Here is a 23,180-nt window from a genome sequence, read left to right on the forward strand (position 1 = left end):
TCGTATCTGACTGCAAACAAACCTCGGTGCTCGGCTCCGACCTGTTTATTTGCGCGACTGTATATCTTGGCCAAAAATGCCCTGTCGGTTCCTTGGAAGAGCGCTTCGCGCTCCACTGCGAAAATACTGTTGCGCAACGCTCGCATATGTTTTCTTGCGGATGTATATGTATGGCCGAAGATCAGGAAATGGGTTCGAAGATTTTTCGACGTTACAGTTTATTATCGTTGTCTTTCTATTTTTTCTTCTTTTCCAAATTTTTCCATTATTGAGAATACTCGAATATTCGTTATATACCATTATATACCTATTTGGAACTTACTTTTTGGAAATTCAAGCTTTTGAAGAGTATTACAACGAATCGTCCAAAGTAGACTAAAGAATAGAACATGTACGTGTACTATGTTATTAAATATGATCGTGTCTCGAGTTCGTACAAGGGAAGAATAATGCGCTATTACGAATTGATGGAGTTAGGGAACTGTGATTTATATTAATCGTTATTTATATTATTCATGGGTGAACACAAAGGCAGAGGGGTTCATAAACTTATCCTTTCCCCTCTTCAAAATTCAGCAAGAGTCAGAATCGAAGATCAAAACGATTGAAAGTTCCGTTGAATGAACTTTAGCATTTATTTTAACGCGTACAATCTAAGCAAATTTTTCTCCATCGTTTTGAAACGCTCTGTACAGGCATGTTTTCCTTCTTCGGCGACCTATCGCCCGAAGACTGCCTTGTCTATTTCACGTCCGCTTCCGGCTGTACAGTATCAGTCTGTCGACTGCCGCCATCGACCGGATTCCAACAGTTACAGCTCTTTTTATCGCAACGACACCGTAGTCCCGATGTTTACCGGTCCTCCTCCCTTTCTCCTTTCGTCGAAATCCCGACAACTATCCCGCAGGAGCAGCCAACACGCTGTGGATAACAGATTCGAGGCGTTCTGCTATCTGTCCTGGTCCGGTAGCAAACACCCTTTCGTGCCGGAAGTGGGCGTGAAAGGTGTCCACGTCCCTATCTTCGGCCAGCTCCGTGCCAGCTATTTCGTATCGGACCCCGGTGAAGTGCACGTAGGTGGCGACGTGTGTGGCTCTGGGTTGCACGCGGACGCAATTTCACCCGCTTATCTACAATTCTGACGATTCCTTGGGCGACGGAGAACGATGCACGTTCGAGCCAAGTTACAAAGCGTGCATTTGTCGGCCACACTTTTTCCTTTTCCTGGAAACGAGCAGCTTCTTTTTTGCGGAGGTGTTCTACGAAGCTTCAGTCGATCGAGGTAGAATGGAGATTATCGGAGGGGTCGTTGGAGGGTGTTTAACTGAATCGAATCGATTTTGAATTATGCTGAGTGGGATTGGATAAATTTTGTTACGGTGATGGAGTACGATTGGAATTTGTGTGGGTATTTTACAAGAGAATAATGTTTCTTGATAGAGCCAGTCAAGTATACAGGATGCTGCAGATTTTACTAAACAAACCTAGGTATGTTACCTGTGTGAAGAGATTTTATTAATCGAAGGTACATGGAAAAACACTTTGTTCTTCGTTCTAATCGTTCTAAGCCCTCGAACAGAGTTTATCTTCTGAAATGATCAACGACAAACGATTTGACTCGCATTTACGACTACGCATTACGCGTAACTCATTTTATGCAACAACGTTGGTCCTGATTCTAGCTGGCTAGAGTTCAAAATATAACGCGTCCTTATGAATCGGCCCTCCATTGTTGCCTACGTTATTGCATAGAATGTGTAGCTTTATTGCCCGAAAGTACATAACCGTATAAAGATGCATTTACGAAGTTTTATTACCGTATTACCTATTTTATACGTTCCTTTCGTATCATTCGTAATTACAAAATTCTTCTGATCAACTTTCACGGATACGTTCGATCTTAATAAGTTCGCTGTATCATCGTTGGATCGATAAATGCGATACGCAGCTTTATTCTTTTATAATTACACCGCGTTACGGTTAGTATCGTATATTAGATTTTTGTATGCAAATTATCTTTACACGTAATGCGTGCGTGACCACATTCGCCGGAAATTCAGCATGAGATCGGATTGGTATTTCAGGTTTAGAGCAGGTTTGAACAAGGCTCTCCTAATTTCATGTATTTGACCCTAACATGCATTAATTTCCCAATGACCTCGATTCAGACGGCACCACCTAGGGCATCTCACTGTCTTATCGATTCCTGTTTGATTGCATTGCGTTTGATATAACATTTAGCTAGGATAAACACCGCTCGAAGATGAAACGCAACATTCAAGACATCTTCCAACTCGTTTTCGTGAACGAATTAATTCCACGACCGTATTAACGTACGGAATTTTTAAATAAATACGCGCCAGATATTGCTTGAAATCTATTGATATTTCCATTTTATCCAACTTTCCTATACGGTAGAAACTTAGCGATATCGACGTAGTATTATTATTGAAATTTTACAAATTACAAGCTTCGAGTTACCAACCCGTATTGAGAAACTGCTGTGCATAGCAAGAACTGAATTCTACTCGCATCGATGTCGATTCTCCGCCAACGGTGAATGATCCGCTACAAAATTCCACCCTTCGTACTTCAAAGAAACACCTTCTATCTACAATTTCATACCGCGCTTGCACCTCGATTTTTATCCCACGGTATGCTATCGCCGCGATGCAGGTGTACATTCGCGAGCATAGGCGAACAACTTCTTTCCTATCTTCCTAATTCAGTCGCGATCGTTTCTAGAGTGGAAGAAGCATCGATAATGGGAGAGATCGGAGCGGGTGAATGGTGGCAAAGGTGCAACAACAGGACGTATAAATTACTGGGCCTATTTTAAGATTTAAAGACGAGTTTATGCTGCCATTAGTTGAGCTCGGCGAGATGGCACGTTCGCAAGACGCGTCCAATCTCCTCCGCTACTCTTTCGCGATTCTCGTTTTTTCTAGCCTAGCGCGCGAAGTGATCTCTCGCGATATAAACTGGACTGCGAATATAAATTGTGGCAGTTGCGCGCGTGCCAGCCTCCTTTAAACTCTGCCTCACCTAGCGAGGGTGGAAAGCCGGTCAATGAGAGCCGTATTGGCACGCGGCAGTTCGTAATTCAACCCCCTTGCGAGCACCCATGCATTCTACGTTCCTTTATCTTATTATTTTTTACGTTTCTCTGTTTCCTACTGCGAAAGATGTTAATCCTCTGTTTTCTAATTCGTACTCTTCGCGATTGTACCAACAAACGTTGATCGTTCAGATCATTTTTGATCGTTTCAACGTAGAGAGCAACATTTTATTGCGTTGTTACGATATTTTTGTATTTATCGCAGTAATAGGGCGTTGTTGTGGAAGGGGAAAAATCAACCAGTCAACGAATGAACCAACGGTATACGTTAAATAGTAGTTTCGTTAACTTCCTCTTTATTTTATTGCGTATAATTATCTCCTTGTTAGAACAGGAAAAATAATGCTACTGAATTTGATGACAAACAAGTACATATTTACATAGCATATTTTGTACATGAATTTCCAAGCGTAGTAGGCGCGTGGAAATCTCTATTTGCTCAATTTGCATTTGTTTGCGTACAACTTTTATGTCTTTATCTGCGTTTAGATTGTACATCTTTCAGCGTTTATCATTACTCATCGCTACTTAATACGTGAAAGATAATATTTATTTATTCGTGGCTTATTTGATTATTCGAGAGAAAAGAGGATTAGAGTGTTTGAAGATGGTATTTAGACTTCTCTTCTTTGGAATTCTCTTCTACGTCTATTTCGTAAGTAATTTTCACAATCGTATCCCTTGCACGTGTAAATTAGCAATTTAATTGAAATTGAAAATACGGTGGTTTAAGTTTACCACGATATTCAATGTTTTACAACAAAAATACATATTTCACGCAAACATGTAACGGACCTAAACGTAAAGAATGTACAGTCTAATCTAAAAGAAGTAATCTCCACTCCTATTATACGTACACAAGCCTTTGTTATCCTTTTCTTAGATCACCCTCTACCGAGAAACCGCAAACTCTTAAGCAACCTTCCCTTATCATTCTCGTAAAATTTCACCTAAATTCCGAACATTAAAGTCGCGCGCGCTTCCCGTCTGTCGTAACGTGACTAAACAAACAAGCTGGTCAAACGAAGCGACGCGAAATCGACCATAGAACAGCCGTCCTCGGTGTTTTTTCGCCCTGTGACGCACCCCCGGATTTCACGCTAATAGTCACGTATCGAATTAACCGATTCACTAATTAAACCTTCAGTGGTGGCATCGGTGAGCCGCAGCGCTCGAAGCTACGCATACCTCTACACCGTAGGCTGCGACACGTTCCTATCCGCGAACGGAGAGCTAGCAGAGAGAGCCAGGCAGAGGGTCGAAGGGGGTTGGAAGGGGGGAAGCGTGTACACACGCGCGCCCGGCCAAGTGAAACGTCGAGCGACGCGCAGCGAAAGGGTGGAAGAGGGAAGCAAAATGGATAGAAGCAGGCGAGGGTCGTGCGCTAGGAAATCGTCGCTCGAGGGGGTGATGTTTTTAGAAAAATGTAGGTCGAAATTGTGCAACTGATTCCATCAACCCTTTGATTTTCAGCCATACGAGGGGCGTGGTTTCATAAATATACGAATATTGGCGAAGGTTAAAAGGGAAACGCGTGGAGAGTCACGGTTTTCTTTTTTTCTTTTTTTCTTTTTTTTTGGAGAAAGAAAAATGATGGCAGGATTTTGAGGGAACCAAGAGAAGATGGAAGAATAAAAGTTAGTTTTAAACGAAAGACTCGAGTAGAAGCGAATAACTTTGATTCAACTTGGAAAGACTTTTCGGTATCGTGGTCTCGGCCAAAATATCCGTGGCAGCAATTTTAAAACGACGAGAAATTCAGTTTTTCGTCATTTTTGGTACGACTAAATCTCGTCCTAATTCGATTAAAGCCTGTATCGCTGCGTTCTGTTGGTATTTCAGTCGAGGATCGAACGTGGATTTATCGCAAAGGTTGAAATCATCATTCGAAATTTTTAATCTGCTGACATTTTCATGTGTGTTTGGCAAATATTTTCAATTGTATTTGCCGCGGTATTTTCTTTTTCGAATTTATGCAACGTACAATGTTGCGAATGGACTACGCTCGCGTTCATCAGCGCGTGTCAAACGTCCAATTTAATTTTTTTAAAAAAACATTCTTTCAATGGCACAATGAAAAATGTATATACAGCGAAGAGTATGACTGAAGCAAAAGCGACGCGTTTTATAGAAATTATTGGTTATCGTCGTATACGGTATTCGATAATAGAACGATTATACACGCTATTAGACATCAAAATTCATTTCTATTATTGCGAGTATATTTCTCGAAACCTATTTGCACGTTTTCTTCGTCGGCTTTGCCCCAAAAGCAAGCTGTTCGCAACGACTATCGATAATTTCTATTTTCCAGATCGAGCAGAGAAAAAAATTACAATTTAAAAAAGATCGACTCATCGTTCTACGCTCCCCCGAATAAATACCTCTACGATCTTATAGCCCTTTTTTAAACGCTGTACGAAGTGCATCGAACGCGTGGTAGGTATCAGATTTCGCAGGGGTGGCGATGGTACACGCGTATCCAACAGGCCGCGGTCCGCGGTTATTTCGACGATTGGTTTTATCGCGTTGGCAACAGTGTGTGCTGGTCCCTGCGACGTCAGGCCGGGCCGGCTGTCGCATTCCCGCGCCGCTTGTATTCGTCCGGACGTTCTGGCGTGGGACGTATAGACGGCCGCGCGTGAATGTGCATACAAATTCGTCAAATACTGGCCCGCGTATCGGTGGCCTTCGCTGGCTCGCCTGGTGGAACGATGAAAATGGGACGCGGTCGTTCCGTGTGCCTTCCCGCGAGCTGTTTGTCCACGATGACGCCGTGCCCTTTTTCCCCACCTCCTCTGACCGTCCGCCCTGCGCTGCTGCCCGCGCTATCGATTTTCCTTTTCCGTTTTTGCCCACGACGAAATGCTACTGTTTTTGGCGTCGCGCTGCGTTGCAGCTTTAATGCGACCCGACCGGTTGGGATATCGTTTCTATCGCGTGTCTCGTCGCGTGTTATACCTCAAACGATAGTAAGTACCTGCTTGATAAATATCGTGGTTTCGCGAGGTTAATTGTTTTTAACCCTTAACCGCCACGGTGAAATGGAACATCTGTGTTAACTCTTTCATGGTTTCCAGGAATACCAATAAAAAATTTAAGTTTCAAGTCACAATTACGATCGTAAAACACCAGCAAACCTTTTCACACCCGATGTTACGCGTATCTCTCGGAATTACGTAACGATTACATGCCGACGAAAAATCGAAATTATTATTGAATAACTGAACGATTATGTACGCTTCACGGTGAATTGGAACACCGGAAAACGAAAAGTATGAAAAATTGCAGTTTCATCATCGAGGAATCTTGGCGATTCTTTTATCCCTGTGCGGAAGGTGAGTTCGTGAACTGTTGAATTCTGAAGCAGCTTTTTGGGGGGAAACTTCGAATACTTGGTCCTCTGACCAGTTGCATCATGCCCCAAAACGCAAATGCACCTCGAAAGTGGAGCGTACGTACTTTTCACCCTTTGCGCAGTGCGGTAGAGCTTGCTTGGTTTGTGTCATCGCCGCTTTCGCAAGCAAGACGCTACCTTTCCGCCACTTTTCTCAAATCGCCAAAGTAACTTTTCTCTTAGGGATGTTAAGTCATCAGGAATGTCGTTCTAGGTAGAGAGTTTCTCGGCTACACTTTTAGGATTATCACATGTGGGAGGAGATAAACCGAATTTGAAATTCTACTTTTAAACGTCTTTGGAATTTTCGAGTATTTTCAGATTTTCGATTAAAAAAAAAAAAAAAAAAAAAGGAACTAACTTCACTGAAATATCATATATTCCGCTAAAACGATGTTTACGGCGAGTAGCAAACGAACAACGAGTAAATCGAATTTACTCGTTATCATTTTATCCGTAATTCGATACAACCGTTGCCGAACGTCGCGATATATGCACATTTTGCAAAATTTTCATACGCTCCTCGCCTTTCATTAGCTGGCGGTTCGAAAAGCTGGATAACCAGCAATGAGCAGGGCGATTCGACGAATTCTGACAGATTACATCAGTACTGGGCTTATTAATGCCGTCGTAAATGCTGCTCCTGACAGATTTACGAACGGCAAGGCGGCCCTTCGCGCGTGCAATCGTTTATGGTGGTCCGCGGAGAGTGCATTCTCGGTGCAGCACTCGGATGCACCACGCTGCAGTGCATCGTTGCACGCACGATGTAACACACGCGTACATGCACCGAGCCCGCTTGAACAGCCTGGCTAGATCACTCCACGTTAAGGTACGTTGTACCCTCTGCCTGTGACCGCTTGATTAAATTTCACTTTTTCATTGTTTTTGCGCCTGCTCGTAGAAGACGTTCCGAGTCTAGTTTTACGGTCAATTAAACGGCCGACTTTCTTCTTGTTGTTCCATGATTTTAGGTAAAACGGTGATATCGGTAATGGGAACGCGATGAACCGAATCAAAAATACCTACACTTCCATTACTTTCCAGGGTTATTCGTCTACGTACTCGTTTAGTCCGCTTATCTCGGTTGAAACGATATCGGCGCTAGAATTATCGAATCCGTCAGAACGATGTTTCAATCACTAAGAACGCGTAGGTGTTTTCGACAACTACGAATCATCGATCTATATTAATTAAGTACGCGTTAGAACGTCGATCTCACGTTTGCAAGAACGGACAATTGTTCGAAACCAAGTCGAATGCAACTACTCTTAGAAAAATTACCATGTTCGATTGATATAGAAAAGACGTTTATACGTGATCGAGGATTAAACGCAGAGGTCTAGAATCGCAGAAACTGCGGAGAAAAAAGTACGTCCTAAATAACCAAGAAGAAATTTTCACGGAGTAAAACTAAAAACTCGTTCCAGATCTATATAAACCGAGACGTTGGAACATCTTGCCTGTGATTTGGATAGCTGTTGCCAGCGTAGCGTGGCAGTGGCGACGGCGACTCCCATTCGCAGCAATTGAACGTTCCAGCTAAGCCGTTTATGCCGGTCCACGGAGTGCATTCTCCGTACGGTTCGGGATGTAGCGCGGTGCATCGTGTGCAACGCGTTCGTGTGCAAGAACGTGGCCATTGCCCGGTTGCCTGTACTAAAGGGGAGTCGCGGCTCTGGCCGGTGGCTTTACGTTTAGTGGGTGGTACCATCGCACACTGCGTTGCACGATGCACACGCGCAACGGACACGCACACGACGCACACATTGCCGCGTGCGTGCACGCGGCAACGCACGCGTGTCATCGAGGACACGCCAGCGTGTTTCGCGTCCCTCTCTGCGCCGCGCCGATCGAGTAAACCGAGGCGACGTTTTGCGATAAGCTGGATTCCCGGCGGGACTCGCCGCGCGGAGACGCACTCTCGATTGGACCCGGTGTATAAAAAAGATGGAATCGAGTATACTCGTCCTCCAAGCGGAATTTTATGAACCGTCGCGGTATCACAAAGTCTCAAATTGAAGCATCGAATATTTCCATGCGAACCATCAAATACCGACGAATGTACTGTTATACGTGTACTCGCGGTTGCGAGCAATAATTTAAATTTTCCATACTCTGCGAGGTGGTCTGTTCGATCACCCAAACGATTTACTCCGCGAAAAATGCAAGCAATTTAATACGATATCTTTTGGAAACGAAGCTTCCAACAACGAGTTTTTAGCGTGGCCAAATATCTAACAGTAACGCGATCTAACGCGTTTATCGGTTAGTCGCTGCCAAACAGTTCATCGATATCACAAACATATATCTTGCGACGTCTCCGCTGGTGTTCACGATAATACCACAATTTTTCGGAATAATAATGACGATCGCATTAATGATCACCGCGAAATATACGAGAACGAACCAGTGGCCGCAGCGTAATATAATTAATGGTCAAGTTTCGAGGTATTAATTATAGAAATAATTACGTGTGATACTACCGCCTAACGGTGGATAGAATAAACTCATACGCATCCGTAAATCTTACGCGCGATGAAACATTTCCATTTGCCGATAATTTCACTTTTTAATGGGCCACGATGCGACTAATCGTTAAAACGTATGATATTTAATGACATCAATGGAGAGGTATCTGATGAAATTGATCAATGAATTGTGATGAAAATGTGATGGAAATTGGCGATTCGAGTAATTTGAATTGATACGAGGAAGGGAAATGATTTTCTGTTTCTATATATTCCGTTTTCTGTTTTTTTTTTTACATCAACGATCTAATATTTTTCGTGATTTATTTGTTTCTTACTATCTCTTTCGTACTGACTTGCCATTTTTCTTTTTGCGATATTTGCGAGCTTTTTCTATAAATCTTCTACTCGTGCCACACGTAATCAGCGAAACGTTGACGATAACTCGAACCAAAAGGAATCGGTAACTTTTCTAAAGGAACGCTTCACCCTTCGCATTACTCTGTGCTCTGTATAACGGGGCTTCCTTTTGTCCCCTAAGAAAAAAAAGCAGTAGCGACCGAGTAGTAATTCGCGTGTGACCGAGATCGCCGGTAAAAGCTAGCAATTGCAGACCACGTCACGCATCCGATCACCGAAACGCCTTCGTTCAAGCAATCGTCCCCGGAATCTCTGTCCACACGGATCCAGATCTATCCGGCTGCACGGTCGCCGCCTAATTGAGAACAATGAGCAACTCGTCCTCTTGTTTGCCACGGATATCTTCGTGCAGTGGACAACTTTAGGTATTCCCTCGACGCGTCGACCATACGGATGGACAGAGACGTGGAATTCGGCGGTGCGTCAAATTGCTCCTTGATACAAACTTCACCTCGGCATAGGATACGTTTATGAAAATCGTGGAACTTCACCGCTCTCCAGAGAATCAGGAAGAGACACTGTGCAAACGATGGCCTCGTTATCTACTCGTTTGCTTCGTGCATAGGGTATTAATTACGGTGGACGCCGTTAGGTTTAATCGAGTATCGCGACATGAAACGGATGCTGTTCGAGGTACAGGTTTGGTAGCTACAGAGGAATACGCAAACATCTAGATTTTGGTCTTCGAATTTTATTCTCTCGTTACAAAGAAACCTAGATTACATTATATTGGAAAAATATCGCACAGATCTGATTCGACGAGTATTTCGTTTAATTTCAATGATTTATGGACGAGAGCGAATACCCACGATCCGAAATTGTTGCTAATCTTCCTACATAAGACCGATACCATCGAGACCGATCGAAACCATTTCGAAAGCCAAATCCACAACGCTAATGTCTACACCTGGTGTAAAACTGGGCCATGTATTCCCAGCTCGAGCCACCGGCCCTCGAAACCACTGGCCTCCGTGAACCTTCCTAATTTCCCAAGAAACCTCAAAGTCCAGCCACGTCTAACTACCGAGTCTAACGGTAAGAGAGGAACGAGCAACGCAGGGACAAAGGGTCTCTCTAAGCAAGACACAAAAGACATCCATAAAATCAACGAAGAAAAAGTGGCGTGAGTTGAAAGTCATCCCGGTGTGGCTCTCTGTCACACGCGCGCTCGCGCGCTCTCGTGAAAGCTGCGGATCCTGTTCTAGCACTATTAAAAGAAGCCTCTCACCCCCGAGAGAGGTAAGACAACGCGAACCGTGTCCGCGAGGCGGACAGAGACGGGTGTACGCCGGCTTGGACCTCGTCTTTGCACGTGTGATGGAGACAGAACGGCCTCGGTGAGCCTTCCTCGGGTATTAACGCCGGGGAATACATTAGAGGTGGAGGCGAGCCGTGCGCCGAGGAGGCGGCAACGTGGCCACCATGTGTGATGGCAAAGCTGAACGTTTCTTTCTCGGCTCGTAGCCGGACATATATCTGCGCCCCGCCACGTCCTGCATATAAGAGAGGGACTACGCAGCCGGAGATGCTTCTGCCGGCTGACTCGTACCTGGCCGCGGAGACCACGGATACGCTTCTCTTCTTCTTCCTCCTCTTTTTCATCTTCTTCTTCTTCTTCTTCTTCTTCTCGTTTCTTTTTCTCTCTTTGTGTGCGCTGCTTTATGGTTTTTGAAAGAACCGGCCAGGAATTTCAGACGATGAGACAACATTCGCTCGTGGCGATGGAACCGTTTAGAAAACCGTGGCGCGGCCAGCTTCTGGAAACGGGGGTGGGTGAACAAATTGGACGGTTTTGTATGTTTTTGTTCTTTTTTCTTTTTCTTTCTTTCTTAGTTTTATCGGAATTTGAATACCAGCTAATTGATCGTGTAGTGTAATTAATGGAAAGGTACGAGATCGAAAAAGTCTCAAAGAAATGGAAATATCTGAAAAGAATACAATTATGTAGAGCAAAGGGGTAGGGGGGTAATTATATTCTAACGTTATAAAAGGGACTTATGATCATCTTTTATTATAATATAAAAGTAATTTTTTAGATTAAAAAAAAAAGAGGGGAAGAAGATAAAATAGAGGTTTGGAAAGGGCAGGAAATTGTGAAATTAGATAATTTAATATCCGTAACAATTTTATACCCATTCAAGATTCATTTGTAGGTGTAATAAAATGCTTAAGAGGTAAAAAAATGAACAGGAAAAAATGCCGTCGGTTCTCTACATGACAGCAACGCGCGAATAATTGGACAACGTAACGGAGAATGGGCAAACAAAAATATTTGACGAAGCAAAGGGTGAAATACAGCCACCGCTCGACCTTTTTTCAATAGAGGGGAGATACAGGGATAAAACGAGAAAAATTGGAACAGAAGAAGAAAGGACAGAGAAATTGTACGACTCCTTGCATCGATACGTATCGATATAATTCGAGTTCGTAACATAGGAACGATTGAAAAGCGGATACGCTTAAGGAGACAAAAGTGAAACGGAAAAATCTATCCCTGTACGTTGCTCTGTTCAATAACAAACAATTCATCACATGTATTCACGATTCTGAAACCATCGCAAATTGCTGATTAAAAAGAATTCGTTCAATTATCATGCAAAGAACAAATTTCTGATGCATAGCACGCATAAGGGAATTGCCAACAAAATGAACGAATATGCCATTCATTAGAGCCATTACGCGAAACAAGATTCCAAATGCGCGAAGAAAATGAATTTTCATTCCCATTTTTCGCAAGATATCACTATGCACGAGCAACAAAAATTCCCTTAGCAAATCACCATCGAAACGCGAACATCTACGCGAAAATCCAATGCACTCGTAACTATGCATCTTTTTGTGTTATTTTTCAACATAGTACCCTCTTAATGCAATGCGTAATCCATCGCTGTACGAGTTTTACTACATGCTTTACCGTACTCTGAAAATAAAATGCTCTCAGTTGAGAGATAAGCCAGGTACGCGCCGCTGCCTACAGTTGCTCATCGATGGAAAATCATCCACTTTCGAACTTGTTGATCCATTCATGGATACTGTTCCACAATAGCGTATTTCCATACTGCGCTGCGAAACCAATCTGTGTAACTTGAATTTTCTGAACGTTCCTCTTATCGGAGCTAATAAGAAACAAAGGGAATCGCTAGTGAATCATCGAAACCATTCGGTTTGTGTCGGGTTTCGGAGTTGTCCTGCCATGTTCGTCGTGTTCGAATAAACGGAATTCTATCGTACAATGTACATACGCGTTCACGACGAGCTTGGAACGTTGATGAAGTTGTGATCGAATGATCGACGTGTCGATAGTTCCCGCCAAGCTAACTCGAAAACTGCACGACGAGGGAGGGCGAGAAAAGAGACCGCTTTGTTAAAAGCTAGTAACATGACGGGACAGTTAAACACGCCTCATAGATCGCATCAGCAACGCGAAACAGCCATCGAAAGTAATCGCGTATCTCATTTTTTTCCCGCGTAAATGGAACAAGGTAATAAGAGGCAAAGGGAGTGGTTGGGATCGAGACGAGAGCGTTGCGTCGCATGCGATTCGCACCGCGTCACGTCGACGATAATTTACCAACGCGTTGCCTTTTACCAGCGTAAAACGTGTCTATCCTGCTGCTGATTCTTCGTCGATTTTAATGGGATTATCCGATTAAACGCCGATTCGTCTTAACGGTACGAGGTAATGCGTTTAGCCGGCGTCCAATCTTCTGACACGCGATCCCGTTGCGAATATCATCGATACCTCAGATCGATACAATGCTACCGTGGCCGTTCGTGAACCAGTTTCCGCCTTCCTTTGCGCGACAACCCGTGAAACTTGTCGTTCGGGAACTAGAATATCCGGGGTCATGCCGATGCGGTGTTTTACGATCAAGAATGCTTCTTTCGTCAGCTGCGAGAATCGCAGGTTGGACGAGCAACGTGTCTCGGAATGTTCGACGCAGGTCTGCGTGTATGTTGCGCGTTCGATCGCAAAGTTAAATATTAGAACCGTGAATAATTGTAATTATCTTTGAACATAGCAAAGACTCGTTTGCTAGTGATTTGTGTTGTGCCGAGCGGTTAAGCGTTTTTGGGCGTAACGATGGTGAAGTTCGAAGCGGGATTACGATTTTTAAAGTAGTTTCATCGTAATGCTATCGTGTAAGTGAAGCGAGTATATCATTATAATTTGAATACTTAATGTAAAAAGGTTGTTGCGATTTATCAACTTTAAGACGTCTTCGATTTGACGATACTTGTAAGGCGTATGATCTAATTTTAGTTGCTTGCGCGTATAAAAGAAGCTGGAGTACTCATTTTTTAGTCTTATTCGTCCACTCTTAATACATTCTAAATGATCATTAGGAGTCAATTACGCTAAAAAAACGATTAAATTAATGCTGTCGTTGGTAATAAAAATCACACGTTCGCGTATGTGGAGTCATTAATAAGGAACCGAAGCTCATTCCCCTTTCTTCCGTAGGAAGTTATGACGAGAATTATAACGCAAGAGGGGAATAAGTCATTAAGCATACGCGGAGAAAAAAAAACAACGAAACGACTTTATGAATATGCGAATCCGATTAAGCGGTTTCATTCGATTCAACTCCGATGATCTCGCTTCTGCCTTTCGAACTTGAGATATTTTAATCAGCGTGACGGACAGGCGTGAAAAGGCGGCATTTTCGACTTATTTCTGTCGAGATCGTTGAAAATTCACAAAAGATCCGACGGCCGATCTTTGAACGCGCAATACGTGATTACCATTTAATTCCCTTTTTAATCAAATTACTAGCATCGCGTCATCGCTATTATTACCATCGCCCACTCCATCAACGTTATTATTATTTACGATAGGACGCTTCGTAACACAATAACACAAGCCCCTGGTTTCCCTGCACGATCACGCAGTTCATTTGCCACCGATATCGCACAACGTAGCGAGCACCCTGTGCTCGTGGCCATCGTATAGAACCGAGAACATTCTCCCATAGAGAGAAGAGACGAGTTCTCTGGTGGAACGAGCGACTCCTCGAGTCATCGACTGACGTAGGTTGAGAGTCACTACCCAAGAGGCCGAAAGACAGGCAGCGAGAGAGAAGGAACGTCAGAGTGTCAGCGTAACTCAGATAGAGGGACGGAGAAAAAAAGAAACCGTCGGAGAAAGCGAGAAAGAGCAGGAAAGGGAGCCAAGAGAGAACAGAACGATCAGACCAAGGTATAGAGCATGATGAGACTTGGCTTGGAAGAGGGACAGAAACGGGAGCGGAGGAAGGGGGAGCAGTGGAGCGGTGCTCGGCGGGGGAGAGCGGCGGAGGCGAAGGAGGAACGACGTACGATGGGAAGAGGGTAAAAGAAGGCGAAGGGAGAAACCCCCCGTTGCGCCTACACTGGACTTGGGTTTTTTGTGAAGGAGCAGCGTGCTGGCGAGCGAGGGGGACGCAGGAGGGACGGGGGCGACCGTGAGCCGTGAGGAGCGGCAGACCCATCAGAGAGAACAGGGGGCGGCGGACGGACGAGGGGACAGAGCAGGAAGGCGGCAAGGGGGATCAGCCGGGGGCTGTGGGGGCGGCAGAGGGGGAGAGACAGAACTGGCAGCAAGCAGGGGCTGCTCTAGGGAACGAGAAACATAGATAGAGGATGGAAGGGGTCGAGCCACAGAGAGAGTGAGAGAGAAAGAGACAGAGAGAGAGAAGGAAGAGAGAGAAAGAGAGAGAGAGAGAGAGAGAGGGAGGGTTAGGGTGAAGGCGGTGAAGGTGGATGGTGGTCGAGAGAGGAAGGAGGGTCGTTGCGCTCAGGGGGGAAGGTTGTGGGTCGGGTGGAGAGAGATACATAGGGGTGCTGGCAAAGGGTAGGGGACTGCCGCCCAAGGCTTCAGAAACCAAGGGTGTCTAATGCCGAGTGGACTTTGTTCGCTCGCGAGATGACACACTGTGTACACACAAGCGCGCATGGAGCCAACACACGCGAAAGACAGCGCGACACGGACGTGTAAGTACACACGGGGACACGAACGGGCAGGTTGCACGCGTCGCGTACACGCGCGTGTTCCATGTATACCGTGCTCGTGTACTACGTGTGTGCATGGAACGTTGCGCGAAATGCACGCGCGTATCTTGCGTCGATAGCAGCGTAAATGGATCCAGTACATGGTGCCACGAGCCACCGCTGTATTAGGTACGAGTACCGACCAAACGTCAGGCCGGCGTTGCATTATGGTCGCATCGGAAAACGGGACACACGTATACACGCGCGCCTCTCTAAGGGGGATGGCGGCCGGGTCTGGGTATTATAGATCTAATTCGACCGCTTTCAGACACGGACGGGACGTAGTTTTTTGCCGTGGACGAAGGGAGTAGCAGGGCGAGGAAGGCGGCGTGGTTCGACGCTTCTGAAAGTGCGCGGGGGTGTGCGACGGGTCGAGTGGTCTTTGTTCCCTCGTGGGATGACACGTTGCGAGGGCGCGAGCGCGCTGCTTGCATCGCGATTGCGGATATGTACGTGTATACACGTATACGTCTCTGCTAGACTGAGAAGCCAAGCTCCTCGTGGCTTTTTGCGTCTTGAGAAAGTTCGTTTGGCGTGCTGCCTGGTTGACTCGTTCCGCTCCAAACTGCGTCTTGCTATTCCTTAGAACGGCAGAAATACGAAGACTCACGGAAGCTTTTGCAAATGAAGATATTTGATGGAAGATTGAAACTGGTCGTCGGAGTCACGAGACGTTTGGAACGAAAATGGATGAAACGAGACGTGGACACGTTGAAACTAACGTACAGAGCGTATAAACGTTGTATCTTCGTTCGTACAAGTCGAAACTAGAAAAGATCTTACCTCGCGCGTTTTAACGTCACTTCTCTTTACCTATAGCGAGTATTACGCGTTACAAATTATCATGCTACATCGTACTCGAGAATTGTTCGATCGATTTTAAACGTAAATCGTCTATCTGGCCCTTCTTAACGATTCTACGACGTTGCACATCCGGCTCGCGAACGATTCGTAACAAGTACGACGAGAGAAGGCACTCTCACCCTTCTATCTCGTTCTTACGGAGCGCTGTCAGAAGTTTTGGGAGATCGAATATTCCGATATGCGTTTATTTTTAGAGACACGCTGCGATTCGTTACTGTATAGAAGCCTTACGTTACTTACAATCAGAACGAAGAGATAGATCGTTGCAATCGCAAAAAAGATACAACCGTATCGCGATCCGCTGATTTATAAAAACATTCTAATATCGAATCCGTAACAGTACTGTTCTTGTATCTATAATCGTTTCATTTCTGCTGCGAGACTACCTTCGTTTCGATATAATATTTCCATGGAAGAAACTCCTCTCCGGATGTACGAACACTTCAATTTCAATGATCGCGACGAAGTAGCGCAACCATCCAACTTTTTGTATCCCAAGTTTCTCCCTTTTATTACCTACACGTCGTGTTACAGTGTATGCACTCGATTTCCCGAAATCTTTCCAACCCTCGGAAAATCCGGAACATCGGAACGAAGATACATAAAAGCAATCACGTAAAACAATCGATGAACTCCGGTATCGAGGAAGCGAACTAAAGCGCAAAAAGCGGTCGATCGAACGCGGAATCTCTTGTACGTACGCATCGTGACCTAGCGGCAGGGTGGTGTCGCCCCCTCCCCCGGCAGCGGAGGCAGTCGAATCGAAAGCGGAAGATCGCACTTTCACCGAAAAGTTTCGAGGTTTTTTATGCGCCGCCGTGTCCCGAAGTTTTCCGCCCCCGCGGCAAACTGTTGCTTAGATCGTTATCGCGTGTACGGCCGCGGCCGATAAGCCTCCCCTCCGCCCCTATCGACGGAGGTCGGAAGAATTAGAAACAATCTCGCCACCGACGTGGGGTCGCGGCTTTATTCCCCTTCCATTCGCTCCCGCGACTTTTCAATTCGCCGGTTAATGAGCGCCGTTTAAAAAGGGTACCGCAGACACGCTTTAATCTGATTACCGATATAAAGAGACGGGCCTCCGTTTCGTCGAGATCGTCGCGAATGAAATATGAACTCGCTAATAAAACGGTGGATGCCCTTTCGGAGCGAAACGGACAGCCCCATAGCGAAACGTCGGCCGATGTAACGCGTAAAAAGGGGCGTAAATCGAGCTTCGGACTCGATTGGTTTCATCGGTTGAAACGGAATGAAAGGAGTAATAATTTTTGCGGTTCGTTAGATTTTTGATCGCACGTAGGTGGCATCCATTCTACGCTTCTGTCTCTGTTCAGGAGATAGGAGATTATAAAAATAACCGACGGTAAAACTTTTCGGTCGGGTGTGAATTCTCGATGCGAGTATGTCAAATAGATTATAGACCGTAAACATGCTTGACTGTAAGCGTAGAATCACAGAGATGTCACGTGTTGACAAGAAATATGTCAAGTTTCTATGAACTGCCACTTGCTATGCTACGTATTTCACGCTGATACTCCGATATGCTAGGATCTCGATAAGAGAAGTACGCGAGAATAAAGAAAATTATACGCGTTACTCCGATCGAGGCTACTGCTAGAAGCAGTTTGTTAGTAGTTTCTTAGTTTCTTTCTATGTTTGTAAAATTATTTCTAACATGTAGGTAAACCTACGAGGAGTAGAACTATCCACATCCGCTTGATCGATACCGATTCAAGCGCTGGAAACATCGTAGCTGGCATAGGACGAGCTTATTTACGACGCTACGTAACGTTCCATCGAATCGTTTTTACGGCAATTCCTAATGAAAACGTCGTACACGCGTTAGGGACGGAACTATAGAATAGCTCACAGTCTCTCTGGCGATTCTAAGAAGCATGCATTTTCTACATATTCCAGGCATCGAGACTCGAGACGAGGCACCGAGAACAAAGTCTCTGTTGTAAAACCGTTGGTTGGACGTTACCCGTGACCAATGTTCCTAGAGTCAAAGCAGGACACCCTCTCGATCGTATCCTCCCTTATCAACCCGCAGGTGGTCGACGAGGAGGCCGTTAGCTTGGCCGGCTAATAACTCGAAAAACGTACCATTAAAGAGCCGTGGTGGAACACGCACTCGAGACGCGCCTCTCGGATGACTCGTCATCATCAACGACGTGCGTGTAAGTCGCGGTGCGCGCACACATGAGGAGAGCGGAACAGCGCGCAACGATATCGCACACAACGGTGTGCCACGAGAGCGAGCGAGAGAGAGAGAGAGAGAGAGAGGACAGGAGACAGAGATGGACATACAGATAGACGGCTGGCAACGGAGAGCACAGATCCCGTGTACGGCCGTCCACGTATCCATACAGACGTGTCCATACACGCGGGGACGTGTCCATACAGAGAGAGAGAGTGAGAGAGAGAGAGTAAGTGGGAGCGAGAGAGAGAGAGAGAGAGAGGCGAACAGCAGTGGCGTGCACATACCCTCCTAAGCACAAGCCTAACACACCCGTGGAAGCCCCTTCGGCCGATGAGTGCCGACGTCCCTTTCCCCTCGCGCGCAACACTCCTGCCAGTCCCCCTTTACCCCAACACCCAGAGCTAAAGGTACTCTCTCTCGATTCTCCCTTCCCCCGAAAGCCCTGTGTGGATGCTCGTGTGCGGCCCCTTGCGCCCCTTTCGATCCCTCCTTTCCCTCGGAGAGTTACCCGTCCACCGGCCCCTTCGGTGTTCTGATGGTGACAGACCCTACCTTACCGCCTCCGCTGCCGCCGCCGCCACCGCCGCCGCCGTGGGCCGGGGAGGGTCGAGGCGAACCGGCGAGGGCGCTGGAACGGTAGAAAGGAAGAACCGAGACGGACAGTTGGCTGAATAGAGAGAACGCGACGGACAGATAGAAGGAGAAAGAGACAGGAGTGGTATAGGGGAGCGAACGAGCGGAAGAGAGACGGAGGCAGAGACCAGAAAGGAATACCAGGGGTGAAGGAGAGAGGGTTGACGCGTTCGAGGAGGACCGCTCTGGGGAGTGAGAGCGGTACGGGTCATAGCAGGGCGCGGCATTACGGAGAGACAGAGACGGAACGAGGGAATGGGAAAAGGGGCCGGGGTATGGAGGGGAGGGGGTGTGACAGAGAGCGAGAAAGGGAGAGAGAGTACCGGCGCGAGAAGGAGAAAGAGAAGGGAAGAGAGAGTGGGTTATGGGTGAAACGTGGAGTGAGGTTGGCGTGGTTGGGGTGAGGAGACGTGGGGGAGTCGAGAGGAACAGGGGAGCGGCGCGGAGGCGGTGAGGAGAGTAGTGGAAAGGGTGAGGTAGGCGAAGAGAGGGGGTCGCCGCCGCGTCGCCAGTCGCCAGTTTGCCGTGAGCGCTCGTGATGTGAGGACGTTCTATGATTTCGTTCAGGAGCGTGGCGCTCTCTTAGCACTGGCACTAGCAACGGGGAAGAACGCGTTTGTTTTCACGCAACTCGCGTTCCCTCTTCTCGCGTAACAGACAGACGTCTGTCGAGTCCAGTGGAATCGACGATTTTACCAGCAAGAGACGACCGAAGATCGTTGTTGTCGCGCCACCGTGTCCGGCCGATATTCGACAGTCAAAAAACCCGCGGCGTGCGCGACCACGCGACGCGTACACGAGGAATACGAGCGTCCCTCGTGCAACAAGAAGCGCCACATTTTCCTTCTTATTTACCTTTGTGTGTCGAGGCCTGTATGTCCTTGCAGTTCGCGGGCATTCTGTTCGTCAGTGTGTAACGTTTCCCGAGACTGCAAGCTACTGATTACCGTGCTCACTCACCAAAGACGATCTCTCTTGGAACGTTTACGCGGCGTAGCCAGATACTACGTCTGTGCGTGTCAGTGTCTGCGTGATGCGCGAACATTTCCATCGACCAGCTGATCGCGATTCTGGCAGTGTTGCATCGGCTCAATGGACTTTATAGAGGCAGCTCGTTCGTCGAGTATCGCGTACGTGAGCGAAAGGTTAGATCGTCGGTGGACGAGGGAACAGTTTTCGCGCGGGTACACAGCCCTTTTTTTGCTCGCGCCCGTCAACGTCAACACCTGCGGTAACCGCGGGAATTTTATCGCGGCGGTTCGCGGCGTCGCTGCTGCGTGGTGTTGTGCGCCAGCTTAAAGTTCGCGGACCGTGCGCGGGAGAAGGACAGCGCGCGTTCTATGTACGTGTCTAACTAGAAGGTGACAGAGTACGAGTGTTGGACAGAGACAGAACTAAACTAAGAACTCTGAGAAAGTTGAAGCAATACGTGCCACCGTCACATATACGAAACATCTCGTCTTTACTCCTTTTTTCAATACCACCTATCTATACGTACGTGTATACGATTCGTGTTATTCTTTCGTGATTGAATCAAGTACAAGGACAGGTCGGAAGATCGAGCAAAGCAAGTACGATAAATAAAGAACATCGGCCAATCTTTTGTATCGCGAGCTTTCGTTGTTCGGAGCGCAGTTTGTCAGTGAGGGTAAAGCCGATAGCACGAGCGAGACAAAGAGCACTCGCGGAATAGCGACGCGGCAAGAAAGAGACAGATATACGGTTGTCGCTCCACGAGGAAGAAGAAAGACACGCGCGCTGGAATTGAATATGTCCGCCAAGCGAAAGGCCACTGCCATCATGCAGCATCACAAGGTGAGTCGATCAAGATTGCCACCGTATCACCACGTGATCGGACTTTTTTCGCGACAGGACTCCGTAAAGCGAGTCGTCGATGCGTCGATCTAGTAAAAACTCGTTGGAGTCAAAGTTTAACTCATGGGCTCGAGGTTCAAGGTTGTCATTTTCCTTGCTGCGAATCGTACGTACCGTGTCGTCGTGTGTAACTGTGTTGCGCGAACACCACGTTTGTTGAATCGCGATACGATAATATCGTAAAGTCGTAAAGAGTATGAACGGAGGGGATGTTTGTCGCGTAAGCGAAGCGAGCATGAGGGGGGGCGGGCATCTGACGGTACTGGGTGTTCGGAAAATTGGAGTTTTCTGCCGCCAGGTTGCGTTCCTTCCTCGTGCAACTCATTATTCCGTTGCAGTCTAATTTTTTCCCTCCATGTTTTTTGGAGTTGCGGACGAGGCAGTCGGTGCGAGAGTGGGCGGATGAGAGGGCGTGGGGGGGGGGGGGAGAAGATGTACCGCGCGCGAAAGTTTTAATTGAAAGAGTTACACGAATTTCGTCGGAGGGGACGCAAGCGCGGAAAAGTTGCGAGGCTAACACTTAACGCGTATTGACTCATTAACCGTTGCTTGCGTCGTTATTCCCAATTTTTGTTTTTCGAACTACTGGAACCTGTACGCGGACGCGTACGAGTACCGGCTTCAACATTTTCCTGTTTTTTTCGATGTACATTGGTACTTTTGTATCGACCAGGAATTTAGTGGCAACCTGAATTTCATTTTTAATCTCGTTGCATGTCGTAATGGATACTATGTACGTCTTTTCGTTTGTTCTTTTTCCGAAGTTTCAAAGTGTGCACTTTGCATTTGTTGCGCAACAAATGTACCAAGCACTTTAACAATTTTGTGTTTCATATCGAAATAAGAGTACGGTTAGTATCGTAAAGAGAAAAGTGCGAATATATCAAAACTTTTTATCGAGAATAGCGTATGATTAGACGAGGCTTCCGAGCCGTTTTTTCATTCTTATATCGTCGCGAAAAGATTATATAAAGATTAAATAATTTATACGAACTGTTCGAAGACATTAATCTTTTCTCGAATAATCTATCGATATATCTAATAAAATACGAAAATTCAGGATTCTCGTATGAGCAAATTGTCGTTGTTTTATTTTATTTCCTTTAGAAAAGGTGGAATCAAATTTTGGAGTCGCATAAAAGCTCCTATTCGTTATAACTTAAATGTACATATTATTAATAATCTCGCATGAATCGAGTAATAAATTAACGCAATTTAAATAACTTTGTGTAATTAACCATTTGTACTCTGATTGCATTTTACATTTCACTTGGTATAACCAAGTTTAACTCATACAGCTGTACAGCGATACAATGAACAACTACGCAGGAGAGCTTTGACAACCTTTACACAGCGTGCAATATTTTACTAACAATTCTTCGCACTTTCTAATAGTCGCTTTACATTTTTAACGATTGTCTTCTTTTATTTTAGCACTTTAATATTCATCTATTCGGAGAGTATGCCATTTTGTTATAAAACGAATACGTTAAAATTAGATTTTGTTGTCACGGTACTTCGATAATTTGTAGATTGGAAAAACATCGCAGAATTGCCGGATATTCACTTGACGACACGCAAATCGCAGAAATAAACGATACTCAATGACGAACTTGTCGGATAGGACTTATCGCGGGGCTTTTTCTTCTCCTTGGTTAGATTAGACCTGTGTATCTTGCACGAAAGATAATCCGTGGATCGCGTTTCTAGGGAGCTCGGTGGAGCACGTGCTCGATTCAAGAATCTCCGTGACTAGGCGCATCGACGCGACGTGGAATTATGTACCTACTTCGTTTCCTTCGCTCGCGCGTTATTTAAATTTTAATATACGCTACATCGTTTTATTCCTTGTAAGCGATCATTTTTAGCTTCTTCCTTGATGTAGAATAATTTAAATAAATACACGGTAATTTCTTACTTAATGAATTTAGAAAATGGAACTTAACCCCTTGGGAAGTAATATCTTTATTATAATACATTTAACGCAATAACATAGTAGGACAGGCATACGCATGTACATTTTCTTCTAAATAAGACGGTTTGTAGTATTTCTCACGCGTTCTCTACGACGAACATTGTAATTTGTGTTGCTTTAAAACGATAGGATCTTGTTGGTTATTTTATAGCATATACGTATTATGTACAGAAAATTGAGAAAATAGAACTCGA

General features: G+C 45.7%; 1 protein-coding gene across 2 annotated transcripts in view; it reads left to right on the top strand.

Moving 5' to 3' along the window:
- The first annotated feature begins 19,643 nt into the window (after positions 1 to 19,643).
- Positions 19,644 to 23,180, top strand: part of LOC100644762 (nucleolar protein 4-like) — a 96,274-nt gene continuing 92,737 nt past the window's right edge. For both annotated transcript variants that reach the window (XM_003397005.3, XM_012310948.2), the window contains exon 1: positions 19,644 to 20,951. In XM_003397005.3, coding sequence (XP_003397053.1) covers positions 20,907 to 20,951 — 45 coding nt within the window. In that variant the 5' untranslated portion in view covers positions 19,644 to 20,906. The remainder of the gene's footprint in view (positions 20,952 to 23,180) is intronic.

This window comes from Bombus terrestris, chromosome 8 (genome assembly GCF_910591885.1).
Source record: "Bombus terrestris chromosome 8, iyBomTerr1.2, whole genome shotgun sequence".
NCBI lineage: Eukaryota > Metazoa > Arthropoda > Insecta > Hymenoptera > Apidae > Bombus > Bombus terrestris.